The sequence below is a fragment of the Arvicanthis niloticus genome, chromosome 6, assembly GCF_011762505.2.
Source record: "Arvicanthis niloticus isolate mArvNil1 chromosome 6, mArvNil1.pat.X, whole genome shotgun sequence".
Lineage (NCBI taxonomy): Eukaryota > Metazoa > Chordata > Mammalia > Rodentia > Muridae > Arvicanthis > Arvicanthis niloticus.
This window is the reverse complement of record NC_047663.1, coordinates 94693009-94706987: the sequence shown is the minus strand read 5'-3', so window position 1 is coordinate 94706987 and position 13979 is coordinate 94693009. Positions and strand designations below refer to the sequence as shown.

At 44.0% G+C, this 13979-nt stretch overlaps 1 protein-coding gene across 4 annotated transcripts in view; it reads left to right on the top strand.

The window, feature by feature from the left end:
- Glyr1 (glyoxylate reductase 1 homolog) overlaps positions 1-13979 on the top strand; it is a 33060-nt gene that overhangs the window by 8417 nt on the left and 10664 nt on the right. For 2 of the 4 annotated variants that reach the window (XM_034505503.2, XM_034505504.2), the window contains exons 4-10: positions 991-1129; positions 1576-1815; positions 6518-6604; positions 8186-8242; positions 8765-8815; positions 8910-8983; positions 11794-11893. In XM_034505503.2, the coding sequence (XP_034361394.1) occupies positions 991-1129; positions 1576-1815; positions 6518-6604; positions 8186-8242; positions 8765-8815; positions 8910-8983; positions 11794-11893 (748 nt within the window). The remainder of the gene's footprint in view (positions 1-990; positions 1130-1575; positions 1816-6517; positions 6605-8185; positions 8243-8764; positions 8816-8909; positions 8984-11793; positions 11894-13979) is intronic. The other 2 variants (XM_076937337.1, XM_076937336.1) reach the window with 1 other exon arrangement.

The window sequence follows — 13979 nt, the reverse complement described above, 5'->3', positions numbered from 1 at the left end:
GAAGATAGATGAGTCTTTACCTTTTTTTTTTTTTTTTTTTTTTTTTTTTTTTTAATTTATTTTAAGACTGGCCTGTGGTGGTGCATGCCTTTAATCGCAGTACTTGGGAGGCAGAGGCAAGTGGAACTCTGTGAGTTTGAGGCCAGCTTGGTCTACAGAGTAAGTTCTAAGACAACCAGGGCTACATAGAGAAAGAGAAACCCTGTCTTGGAAAACAAAATTATATTTCATTGTTCTGGTTACATTCCTGACCCTAGGTTGGTGGACAGATTTTGTAATCTGGTTCAAATAGTTGACTAAGTCAAATGTGATGATTCACACCTGTAATTCCAGCACTCAAGAGACAAAGATAGAAAGAGTGCCTGGTCTACATGGTGAGTGCCAGGCCAGAGAGAGCAATGTATTGAAAGCCTGTGGGGAGCGAGGGGGGGAGGGAGGGAGAGAGGGAGGGAGGAAGAGAAGAAGAGGGGGGGGGAGGAGAGAAGAGAAGAGAAAAGAGAAAAAGAGAGGAGAAGGTGGGGTGTGGATCAGCAGCAGGCAACAGCTGTTTCCTTGTGTGAAAGTGTTGCCATGGTTTATAATGCTTGCAGATCTCCTTGGCCTTCATGCAGACAATCTACAGGCTTTGCCTGCACTGAGCAAGTTGTAGGTGTGTGTAGTTGGGTATAGAAAACTAGTAGGTGAGAATGGAAATACAGTATATGATATGGTTACTTCACTGGAGCAAGGTTCTGACCTGTTGTGGTTCTGTTCATTTCAAGAAAATGTACTTGAGACTCAAGAGTTAGCAATGGATGGTTGGTAAGGTTTCTGCCTCTCTTAGTTTTCAGCAAAAAACAAAACAAAACAAAACAAAACAAAACAAAAACCAAAAAAACAACAACAACAACAAAAACCAAACGGTGTTAAAATCCTCCCCTAGTGAGCTCTTTGGAGTGTGTTGGCATATGCAGTATGGATGAAACTCTTTCTGTGTTTGTTTTCTACTAGTGCGTGGATCAAAGTGGAACAGCTAAAGCCTTACCATGCTCACAAGGAGGAGATGATAAAGATCAACAAGGGCAAACGATTCCAGCAAGCTGTGGATGCTGTCGAAGAGTTCCTCAGGAGAGCCAAAGGGAAAGACCAGGTGAGAGAGACTGCAGTCCTTCCCCTCCAACATCAGGCCAGTGGTTTTGAATGGTCACCAGCAGATGATTTGTTTCAGACACACTTCTTTCCCATGAGATGCTAGCAAGAGAACAACTGTGTCCAGAACTCATGCCTGGGCTTACTTTTCTGAGGCTCACTTTTTTTGAGGCATGTTGTTTTGGGGAGGAGTAGCTGAACTTCACACTACAGGCAAAGATCTTAGGAATACAGCCACCTCCCATCTTTGGGGCTGTAGACAAGTGACATGATTTTCTTTTTTTAAGCTGCTTTTCCAGCGCAAACAGAGGTGAGCAAGGATCCTGTTTCTCAGGGTGGCTATGAAGACAATTCACAGAACTGCTGAGAGAACTATGTGGCCCATGTTGGTGGCAGTGGTGGTAGTGGTTGTTGTAGTGGTTATCATTATTATTGTTGAACTTTCAGACATCATCCCACACTTCTGCTGATGACAAGAATCGGCGTAATTCCAGTGAGGAGAGAAGTAGGCCAAACTCAGGTGATGAGAAACGCAAGCTTAGCCTGTCTGAAGGGAAGGTGAAGAAGAACATGGGAGAAGGAAAGAAGAGGGTGACTTCAGGCTCTACAGACAGAGGCTCCAAATGCCTTAAAAGAGCCCAAGAGCAAAGTCCCCGGAAGCGGGGTCGGCCCCCAAAGGATGAGAAGGTTTGTCTTACTGCTGTAGCTTCCGGGACTAGTGTCTTTTTTGGTGTAAAGTAGAGCCATGCTCTTAAATATGATCTTGCTCATCTAGTGAGTGTGGAGTCTTCGCCATGTTCTATAGCCAAAGTGAGAGCAAGATGCACAGACATAGGAGCAGGTGGTGACGGCAGGAGTTCTCCTGAGTTGCTCAGGCCAGGGGCAAGACTAGCAAGAAGGAAGGGAAAACACTATAGAGGTGAGCATGCACTCCTGCATGCATGAGGCCTGGTTCTGGCATGAGTATCCCTGTGCAGGTTGAGGGACGGGGCAAACAGAGGTACAGATAGATTGACATTGGGTTGCCTGCCATTCAGTAAACTCAAGATAGTGGAAGTACTTAGGAAGCTGTTTAAGCTGGTTGTTGACATGGTAGTGTGCCAAGCTGGGCCTTAGTAATTGCAAGGTCAGAAAAAGGGGCCTGAAGTCAAAGACACAGGTATATCCACAAGAGGTAGCATTTCCTAAAAGAGTCAAGGAGAAGCATGTCAGAGGCAGCCTTCCTGTGATTTGGCATGGTTATGTGGAAAGGTGAAGATGAGAGGGTAAGGAAGCTTCAAGCTTCACTCCTAGAGATAGTGTTGTTTCCTACATGTTCAAAGAAGAGAGAAGTGGTTCTGTGGCTTTTAGAGGGATTTGGGGTTTGCTCTTGTCTTGTTTATGGAACTAAGGGTAGAACCTAGAACTTCATGCATGGTAGACAAGCACTCTACCATTAAACTATTCTTCAGATCTTTTTTAGTGTGAAGCATGACCCAGAAACTACTAGAATTATAGACTTGGGGAGCTATCTTAGAGGGGAAAAAAAACAGTCTAATCCATGAGACTAGATGAGCTTTTCCTGGAAATATGTGGAGGGGTGCTCAAGAGCACAGGCTGCACTGCAAAGAAAGTATGTGGTCAGGGCTAATGAAGTTGTAAGTGTGGCCAGATGAAACCAGGAGGAAATGGCATATCTCTTACCTTCTGGTTAACAAGCCTTGAATTTGAGAAAGTGGGTGGCCTGTGAATAGTGAGAGCACAGTGGGAGATATGCAACCATGATAAAATGAACAGAAGTCAGATGGCTGATGGAACAGGGGAGGATAAAACTTTGATGAGATAGTAGACGGCAGAGCAGGACCGGCAGGTTCAGACACCAGTGGAACAGGGCACTGAACAACTCAAGCTGCCTTGAGTTTGCAGAAAGAGCAAAGAGCTCACTGCATCTTGGGGCTGGCCCAATTACACTCTATCCACAGGGTGCCTGGCCAACTGCTGCCAGATTGTCTGGTTTTCCTTGAGAGAGGCTGTAAATTTAGAATTGTACGTCAAGTACCCTAAGTTTAAATGTTTGAATATGATTCACATTTTTAAAAACACTTTAGGGTTCCATATGAATATTTTTGGCTAGGCACAGTCTGGTCTGCCTCTGTGGGCCTCTGATCAGAGAAGGCTCTTTACGCTGTCCTAAGGCTAAGAAGAAGGAAGAGAGCAAGAGTCTCCCTATGCCCATGCTTAGGAAGTAGGAAACCAGGGAACTGCCAGCCTCAGTGACTAGACTTTGCAAGGGATGTGGCCTGATGAGTCCCAAAAGATACAGTTTTCAGTAGAGAAGAAATTGGAGCCTTCAGGTATTACATGGCCTTCCAAATTAGTACTGTCTTCAGGCAAGCTTCTCACAGACTCCTGGACAAAAACAGCTGCCTTTGGAAGGGAAATACAATGGAGAGGTTAGGACAAAGGTCCTGCCTTTGTACTATAACCTGTGGCTTGCTGCAACTGATTAACCATGGCCTAATTCCTTTCCCTCAGTTTCCTAGTCTGATCCTGCAACTCTCATAGGTTTACTGGGAGACTTGGAGAATAGTGGGCATCAGATCCAAACCTTGTGTGGGCTGTTTCCAAGGATAGGAGCTGGGTATACAATGAGAACTGAAGTGGAAGGTCTTTAGTCTACCCCTCCCTAGATCCTGCCAAGGCTTCTCTGATCTCAAGGCTTTCCTCAAACAATCTACCCCTACAACACAGATGTAGTAACTTTTAACCAGGTTTCAGTCTAGGAGAACAACATCCTCTTAGCCACCCCTAAAAGGGTTCTTTCTGGGTGTTTTGGGCTGGACCTGTGCTCGATGCTTCAGGTAGAGTATGCTGGCACTGGAATGACAGTGCAGCTGACCCCATCTATCCTGTAGCTCACAGAGTGCAGGTGTGTTGCCATAGCAATTGTCATTTGACTGGAAGTAAGCAATAAAGCACAGGCTCCTAGCTGCAAAGTCCCAGGTGAGTGCCATTCTGTTGTAGTGTAATCTTCTGCCCCCTGAGAATAACTCAAAAGGCCATCCTAGAGCTCAGAGGTGTCAAATGCTTACCTACAGACAAGGCTGAATTTATGTCTAGACTTCTGTTTGAGAGCTAGCCTGGAGCCCTGCTCCTATGTCTTGTCTGGGCTCTCCTTTCCTTACTTTGAAGCTGAGAACTACAGCTTCAACTTCAGACCATCCCTGCAGAAATGTGTCAGATCTGTGGTACTCATAAAATTTTACACTCACACCAAGAAGAATAAACCAGGGTTGGACCAAGAGCTGTAAGCTCTATTCTGGAGCTCCACTGCTTCAACTTCATTGACTGCAATTTAAAATTCACCAGCTTTTTGTCAGAGGCTGTGTCGTAACATTATTGGAGGCTTCTGTGTTAGCACAGATAGAGATTGTATCTGTAATTTCAGAACAGTCTTTGTAGCAGCATTACACTAGACTTTCTATTAGACAGGTGCTTATTTGGCAGCTTTACTGCAGGCCACATCTAGATATAGCCTAAGAGGCAGACATGGCCCCTCTCAGGAAGAAAGATACTCACTTCTCTAATACATATTCAGCTTCATCTGCATACCAACATGATTCCCAATGTGGAGTAGAGTGGACAAAACAGGCAAGGCAAGGAGAACATACTTGTAATAGTACCAACCCTGGGTCTAAATTGCTGTAATGTGAGTTGTTTCATGTAATTTTTTTTTCTTTTGGTTTGGTTTGATATATATTTTGAGACAGAGTCTCACTTTGTAACCTTGGCTGGCTTGTTGACCAGACTGGCCTCAAACTCAAAGAGATATGCCTATGTCTGCCACCCTGGAGACTAGACAGGGCTCCTCTGTGTAGCCCTGGCTGTCCTGGAACTTGCTTTGTAGACCAAGCTGGCCTCAAATGGAGGTCTGCCTGCCTCCGCCTCCTGAGTGCAAAGATTAAAGACATGAGTCAACACCAGGCCTCGAGTTTGAATTTTTAATCTGTCTCACAATTGGCCAATCCTGCTTGAGCTCTCTACATCTCAGTTTTCTTTTCTGTAAAAGGAAGACAATATTTGTTCTTCATTGTGAGCAATAGGGATTATATGAGACCACATATGTAAATTAGTACTAAGGTGATCGAAACCTTTGCTGTCACTATAATCAACATTACCTTCAAATAGGGAAAGGTACAAAGAGGTCAAATAAAGCATCTGTGATGAGGAGACCTTTCCATAGTGCCCTAAAGTGAGCCTGTGAGTCAAGTAGACAGGATGGAAGACCATCCCCAGTAATACAGAGGTCCTGAGACAGGTTCATGTTTGGAGTGCTTGAAATAGGGGAATGGTGTACTGATGATGGGAAGGGAACAGAATTAGGATTTGGGTAGAGATGCAAGTGGAGTAAAGTGTCCAACTAGAGTCCTCTCTGAAGGCTCCACAGCAGACTTTAGCTTCACTGTGAGAAGTGGGGAGTTGGCTTTGGGAAAGTATGGTAAGGTCTGACTTGGGCTGGTTTTCAGAGACTAGTCTCCATAGGCCCAGAGAGGGAGCTGGAGATTTCAGTTTGCAGCTGCCTGCTGACAATGCTGATGGTGTGGTGGCCAGTTTGGTACAAGTGACAAAGGGAAATGTGACTTTATGGTGGCAAAGCAGTAGAGGAAGCAGCCTGGCACCAGGGAGGTGGGACTTCATCACAGGAATGATGAAGTGGAATAAAGTGTCCAACTAGAGCCCTCTCTGAAGGCTCCACAGCAGACTTTAGCTTCACTGTGAGAAGTGGGGAGTTGGCTTTGGGAAAGTATGGTAAGGTCTGACTTGGGCTGGTTTTCAGAGACTAGTCTCCATAGGCCCAGAGAGGGGCACGTGAGCATTCACCCTGGTATCCCACTTAGATGGGTGAAATATGAGGTATGAGGTATTATTACAGCTGTAGCCAACTTTGTACAAGGGAATGGGGCACAAGCCATGCAGATGAAGAGTTGTTCGTCTGAGAACACCCCAAGTGTACTCTGACCTGCATCATAACTTAAATCTGGGCAGGTCTCAGCAGTGCCATGCAGTTGGGTTTTTTTGTTTGTTTGGTTTTGGTTTTTTGTTTGTTTTAAGACAAGATAGATTTCCCTCTGGCCCACTGTTAGTGATTATTACTCCCATAAAGAATTTCCCTGTGACTTGCTGGCAGCTCTCTTATTAACTTTCCTCCTTGTGACATGAGTATATTAGCGGGATTTGTTATTACAAAACTGCAGAAAGCAGTTGTTCTTTTTCTTTCACTTAGAGCCTTGCCCAGGGTATTGGCTTGAATTTACACTTAGATCATGGCACTTGCCAGGAGCTTAGTTGAGGGTTGAATGTGGCCAAAACGGGAAGCAAACTGCTGATGCTCTCTGCCTTTCTCCTGCAGGACCTCACCATCCCTGAGTCTAGCACTGTAAAGGGGATAATGACTGGACCAATGGCTGCATTTAAATGGCAGCCAACTGCGAGCGAGGTAAAGAACTTTTCCTGCTAGTAGGACTGGCCACAATGTCAGAACAAGAACATAGATTTTCTGGCTATCCTGTGTGGTCCTCTTTTCCTTTTCTCCCTTTTCTGTTTTTGTTTTTTTTTTTGTTTTTTTTTTTTTTTTTTTGGGGGGGGGTTGTTTTATTGGAAAGCACTATAGAAGTCTGGAGGTAAAATACATACATACATACATACATACATACATACATACATACAAACAAACACTAAGTACCTCAGAGTACTGGGTGTTTAGGTCTGAGAGGTTCCAGGTAGTTTGCCTGTTTAGTGTCATATGGGATTATAGACCCAATCATTCTCATTGTTTAGGGTGGGATTGCATTTGTGTTTATTGTAAATACCCTGTCTTCCATAAATGTTCTGTTTTGTTGCTTCCCTGCCACCCCAGGGGGGAGGTGTTTGTTTTTTCTGGGGAGGGTTAAGAAGAAAAGTTATTTTGTCTTGTGACAGTGTAGTTCATGCTGGCCTCAAACTGAAGATCTTTGTGCCTCAGATACCCAGGTGCTGGGATTACAGACATGTAGCCACCAAAGCAGTTCTTGATGTTTCATAGCTTGGGGATCCGAGAAGTCAAAACACTGGCTTCACTGTGCCTGTATCTGCTTCTAGGCATTGTTATGAACAGCTATAGAGATCTGTGGTCATAATGACTATAATCAGAATTGGCCCCAGGAAGTCAAGACCTATAAGGGTTTGGCCTCAAACCCAAGGAGAACAGCACTCTGAAGGTAGAAGAGTCCTGGAATTGCTTCAGTTTATATAGCCAGGCCAACTATATGTCTGGTGAATGCTTAGTACTAAAATGCAGGAGAACTTTGTAATATTATTCCACAGAGTTACTAGAGTGATTGATCTCAACCTGCAGAAACATCTGTCTTTTGTACTTGAGCGCACTTTTCCCTTAGCTAGAATGGCAGTTGTTTATGAAAGACCAGAATTAGGCTGGTGGCATAGGCATGTCATCCTAGCAAAGGAGGATCTCCTAGGAGGATCACAGGTTCTTGGCCTGTCCAAGTGACCAAGTAAGTTGAAGGCTAGCTGAGGAACTTAGATACTATCTCAAAAAAGACAATGTTCAAGAAGCAAAGGTGTGTGGCTCTCTCTGTGTTCAAGGCCAACCAGAACTATAAAGTGAAAGCATCTCTTAAAACAAAAACAAACTGAAAAGAAGGCTTGGAGGAGAGGCTCAGTGGTAGAACACTTACCTATCATGGGCAAGGCCCTAGATTCCATCTCTAGTTCAGGAAATTAAAAAATAAGAAAGAAAGAAAAAAAAAAAAAACCCACAGAGGAAGAGGCAGGCAGATATCTCTTTGAGTTTGAGGCCAGCCTGTTCTACAGAGTAAGTTCTAGTACACCCAGAGTTACACAGAGAAACCCTGTTTCAAAAAAAAAAAAAACAAACTTAATTCAGAAATAGAAGTTTCCAGACAGCTGTGAAGGAGATTTGGTTGGAGAAGCCATGTCGCAAGAGGGAGTCCCTCTTCTAAGCAAGAGGAAGAGACTGATAGCGGGCGGCTCATTTGATTTCTTTGTACTCCGATTTCAGCCAGTCAAAGATGCAGATCCTCACTTCCATCATTTTCTGCTGAGCCAAACAGAGAAGGTGAGTGCTTACTTGGGACACACTTGTTTATCAATGCCACAGCAACAAGCTAAGTGACAGTGTGGGCCCATGAGGAAATCAGACTCTGAGGCAGGAGGAGCTAGACATACAGGCTGTCCATCTCCATGAGGCTGCCCATGTTCCTGGTGCCACATCCTGTGGTCAGGGTGGCCTCCCAGCCCTGTGATGCAGCAGGAAGGCCAGAGGTTGGGCCAGACTTTGCAAAGATCCTATGGCAGTGGGTGGCTTTGGAAGTGGGAGTGGGCAGATGTCATTTTCAGCCCAGCTCTTCTGACCAACTCCAAAACGAGGCACATAAGTTGGCACCTTTGATGCTCAGAGTCAGAGACCTTTGAAGAACTATGTGGAGTATTGAGGTAATGAATGTTTACTCTGCATTTGATAAAATCATACAACAAAAAACGATTCTGTGTTACAACCTCACTTCAGGCCTAAATTGGGGAGTTACCATGTAGAAGTCTTACACTTAAGAAATGGTCTGTTCTTCTCCCTCTTTATTAGCCAGCTGTCTGTTACCAGGCAATCACAAAGAAGTTGAAAATCTGTGAAGAGGTATGTAGGCTCCCTGCCTTCGAGGTTTTATTTCACCTGTGGTCTCATCTTGGGCAGATGCTGAATGTTTGGTTATTTGTATTCCTATCCCTAGGAAACTGGTTCCACCTCCATCCAGGCAGCAGACAGCACAGCCGTGAATGGCAGCATTACACCCACAGACAAAAAGTAAGACCTTGGATGAGGGACCTCCTGGAAGCTCTGGATTCTAGCAAAGCTGGGGAGGGGGCACCAAGAAAACCCTGAAGGGCTGCGTCCAAGCCACTAATACTAATTTGGGAACAGTTTCACTTCTCAGAAGTGGAAGTTGCCATCTCTCCCCAAGGTCTATCCCTTGGGAATAGGCTAAGGGCTTGGCTCCATAATTGTCAGTAAGTCTGAGCAACTGCTTCAGAAGTTCTCTTTGGGAGTCCAAAGATATCTTATTAAGCACTACCTCAAGCCTGAAATAGTCCTTCTCAGTTGATAGAAGGTGTAGCCTTAGAATTCATGTCCTTGTAAGTAGCAGAACTGCCCTTGCCGATACTGCTAGTCTGGAACCATTCTTGGAAATGTGGCTCAATAGACCCATGATGGGAACTCCCAAGATTAGCCATGGAGAAAGATATGAAGGTTTTTGGAATAAAGCCCTTTGTCTTGCCTTACCCATCTCGCTCTCTCTCGTCACCTCCTAGCCTTTCCCATGTACCTGCCGTCTACTTCCACCTTACCTCGAATATGGGCCCCAAACCTTCCATACACCTACTTGCCTTTGTTGCTTCATTGTGAGCCTATTAAGTCTGCAGTCATTTTGTGAAAAGGGTGTCTTTACTAAGAGACTGTCTTATGGACAGTATAACTAGTTTGTAGCTTCCATACAGTTCTCTCACAGACTAAACTCAGTATATTTTTTGACAGTTCAAACTATTGAAATCCCTAGTTAGACAAGTTTTTTGTGAACTCCACTCTGCTGTATGCCGAAGACAGGAGCTGATCAAAGGGGAGGTATAGCCTAGAGATGTTAGTGCACGCCTGTGATCCCAGGTATAGCCTAGAGATGGCAGTGCATGCCTGTGATCCCAGCCAGCACTTGAGGCACTGGGACAGAGAAGGATTAGGAGTTCTAGGCTAACACGGGCTGCTTAGCACTGCCACGTATCAAAACAAAAAGGTGAGGGCCAGGCATTGCAGGTAGATATCTCTTAATAAGGATTGTATTTGTTTTAAAAACAAGACCAGCACAGGGCTAAGGACTTGAGTCTTCATATTCTTACCCAAGATCTTGACTGCCTCTCAAGGCAACTGACTCTTAACATGAGTTTGAAGTTAGCCACAAAGCAACATTAATCTACACTGACACAGAGACTATTGGACTGTTACTTGTCATGATGGAAATACTGATATTTCGTTCATAATCTATTGGGTTTTCCAAAACACAAAAGGAAAGAAATTTTCCTTTGACAGGCATTCCTAGGGGAAATTGTACTACACAGGAGAGCTACAAATGGCAGCTGTCTAAGCATAAAACCTAGTGGTCAGAGAACCCTAGTTTGTTGAGGAAGGTGGTGTCTTTGATTCAGATGTTGTATGTGCTAGGACAGAGAGTGTTGGGTACTGGGTATTCCTGTAAGTGTAATCCTCCAAGTAAAGGAGGCATTTTCCAAGGATGCCTGAAGATGGAATTCCCAAATACCAAAGGGAAGGAGAGGTTGCACAGAGTCTTCATGGCGATTCTGCAGAGAGCTGAGAGAAAACCCAAATGGAAAACAAAAAAATAGTGGAGTTTCTAAAAGAAAAAAGGCATTATTTAACTATTGTGCTGTGCAAGAACAGACAAAGATGTGTAAGAACCAGTTGGGTATAATGCTTCACTCCAGATCCTCACACTCAGAAGCCTGACACTGGAACATTGCTGTGAAGTTGAGGTTACTGAGCTATGTATCTTACATATCTAGCCAGACTGGACTACAAAATAAGAACGTATCTCAATTTTTAAAACAATTTTTAAGATTGGCCCAATTGGTTAAGCATATAATTGACCTAAATTCAATTCCCAGTACCCTCATGAAAAAGTCAGGCATGGCAGTACATACCTCTAATATCAGTGCTGGGGACAGACAGGTAGATTACTGGGACTCTCTGGCCAACCAGCTTCACCTGCTTAGCAAGTTTCAGGGCAGTGAGAACCTTGTCTCCAAAAAAGGGTGGTAATGTCTGAGGAATAAGATTCAAAGTTATCTTCTGACCTATACATATTCACAATTTACAGGAACTAGAGAAGACTTTTAGACAAGATGTAGATCTCTGTACAAGTATATAAAGATAGCAGGAATAGCAAGCAGTGCCACCAAGTTCTCCAGTTTCAGGAGGGAGTAGGTAATGAAAGTTAAACGTAGGCAATATTTGCTGTATGCATGCCAACTGCAGAGAAAGGAAGGCGTTGGGAAAGATGCTTTGGAGGATGTAGATAGGTAGGCTGAGTGTGAGAGCCTGGGAGGGGAGGGTGGAGCATAGCACGCCTATTGTGGATGTTGCCTGGCTCTCAACTTCATCTCTTGTCTCTGTGTCTTGTGCATTTCAGGGCACCAGTTGTGATGGTCTGAAAGCCTAGTGCACAGGGTTGCTGATCCAGAAGGGTTGCCATTAAAGAGCTGTAGCTCAGTGCTTTGTCACTGGAGTGGAGTTAGAAGCTTGGATGCTTTATCAGAGCAGCAAAGGGGGCCCACAATTGGAAGACTTGCCATGAGCCATGAAAGTCATGCTTTGTTCTCTAATGGTTAAAGATTTAGACTTGGCCATATGCATTTAGGGACCCTTACTAACTGTCCAGGAAAGCAAGAGGTACAGTGCTTTGCCAAGGAGTATGGCTCAGTGGTTGATCATTAGCCTAACGTGAAAACACCCTCTGGGTTTGATGCCAACACCATTAAAAAGAAATTGTCATTTGTGCTATAGGATGACTTCCTTTGCCTGGACTTATCAACCTCTGTCTCTTTTAGGATAGGATTTTTGGGCCTTGGCTTAATGGGAAGTGGCATCGTCTCCAACTTGCTAAAAATGGGTCACACAGTGACTGTCTGGAACCGAACTGCAGAGAAAGTAAGTATCAAGGATGAGGTTTGTTAGGCTTTGGAAAGTAAAGTAACTGAGGGTAATAGACATCTGTGTCTCTACTCGACATTTCACACCCAGTAAAACAAGAGCTGAGCTTGTCCAGGCAGAAAGATATATAGGATATCTTGAAAAATATGTTGTTATAAAATTGTAACTATTTAAAACTACTCAAGGCATAGCCAGACATGATGACACATGCCTATAATCCCAGCACTTAGGAGGTTGAGGCATGAGGGATGCTACGCATTCTAGGCCAGCCTAGGTTATATAGGAAGTCTAGGCCACAGACCTTCTCTCAGAAGTACAAACAAGCCTGCCATGGTGGCACATGCACATCTTTAATCCCAGTATTTGGAAGACAGGCAGGTGGATCTCTATGAGTTTAAGGCCAGCCTGGTCTACAGAACAACCTATAGGATAGCCAGGACTATGTAGCTATACCTGTTTTACTAAGAAACAAAACAACAACGATAAAAAAAGACAAAACATGGTTTAGCAATTAAAGAGTGTATTGCTTTTCCAGAGGTCTAGAGTTCAGTTCCCAGCATATACATCAGGTGGCTCATAGCCACCTGTAACTCCAGCAGATCCAGTCTCCTCTTCTGGCTTCGGGGCACCTGTGCTCATGTGTACACACATATACAGATACATAAAAAATAAAATCTTGCCGGGCAGTGGTGGCGCACGCCTTTAATCCCAGCACTTGGGAGGCAGAGACAGGTGGATTTCTGAGTTCGAGGACAGCCAGTACTACACAGAGAAACCCTGTCTCAAAAAACCAAAAAAAAAAAATAATAATAATAATAATAATAATAATAAAATAAAATAAAAATAAAAAATAAAATCTTGGTCTGGAGAGATGGCTCAGAGGTTAAGAGCACTGACTGCTCTTCCAGAGGTCCTGAGTTCAATTCCCAGCAACCACATGGTAGCTCACAACCATCTGTAATGGGATCCAATGCCCTCTTCTGGTGTGTCTGAAGACAGCTACAGTGTACTCACATATAAAATAAATAAATAAACCTTTTTTTTAAAAAAAAAATTTTTTTTAGTTAAAAAAATATGTAAATAACAGTAGCAACAGAAATAGCCATTACTATAAAATGAAGGGTATCTCATTACATGGGACCTGTAGGCAGACCCAGCTTTGTCCTTGTAACCACCATACTGTATCTATAATGTAGCCCATACTGAGCAGGTTGAGCAGCAAGCCATTGTGCAGTTAGAAACTGCTACAGGAAATGAGAGTGAAGGACCAGAGACTAGAAAAGTACTCCCTCTTAAGACATACGGGGTGCTTGAGCCCTGTGAATGATAACTGCAGGGCTGAAGTTAGAGCTGACCACTAATGGAGATACTGGAGATAAATGATGACAAAATAGTGACAATATCATAGGTGCTGGGTGTGGTGGTATATGCCTTTGATCCCAGAAGGGCCAAAAAAAAGAAAAAAAAAAATCTCTTGAGTTTATTGACAAGTCTGTCTACATACAGTGTGAATTCCAGACTAGTTAGGGTCACATAGTAAGACCCTGTTCCAAAACACAGAACAAAATATTTTAGGGTCTGGAGTATAGCTCAGTGCTAGAGCAAGGCCTGGTTCTCTTCCTCAGTAAACTCCACTCCCAAATTTGTTTCTTGCTGAGTCAGGTGCTTTACAAGAACACAGAAATGGTTGGAGTTGTGTAGGGAGCCTTAGGCAGTGGCCTCGAAGGCCGTGCTCTAGTTAGGTACAGGTATTGAGCACTGTAGATGCACTGCAGTCCTGACGGCTCCAACATTCTCCTCGGGACTGCAGTCTGGATGGAGCAGGCAAGGGAAGGCAGGGCTCTGGGCATGTGTGAACATTTCCCTTTGATAGAAGTGCCTCTGGCTGCCCTTTTTCTTGATGAGGAAAAATGGACAAGACAGCACAGCATCCAAGAATTGAGTCAAACAGACCCAAATTCAAATCACAGATGTGCTGTTTACCTTCCTTGGCAGGACACTCTGCCTGTCTCCCCTATGAGTAGTAGAGTTGAGAACACCTACTTTATAGAGGCCAGAGACCATTAGTAGTCAGCTCTAAAGT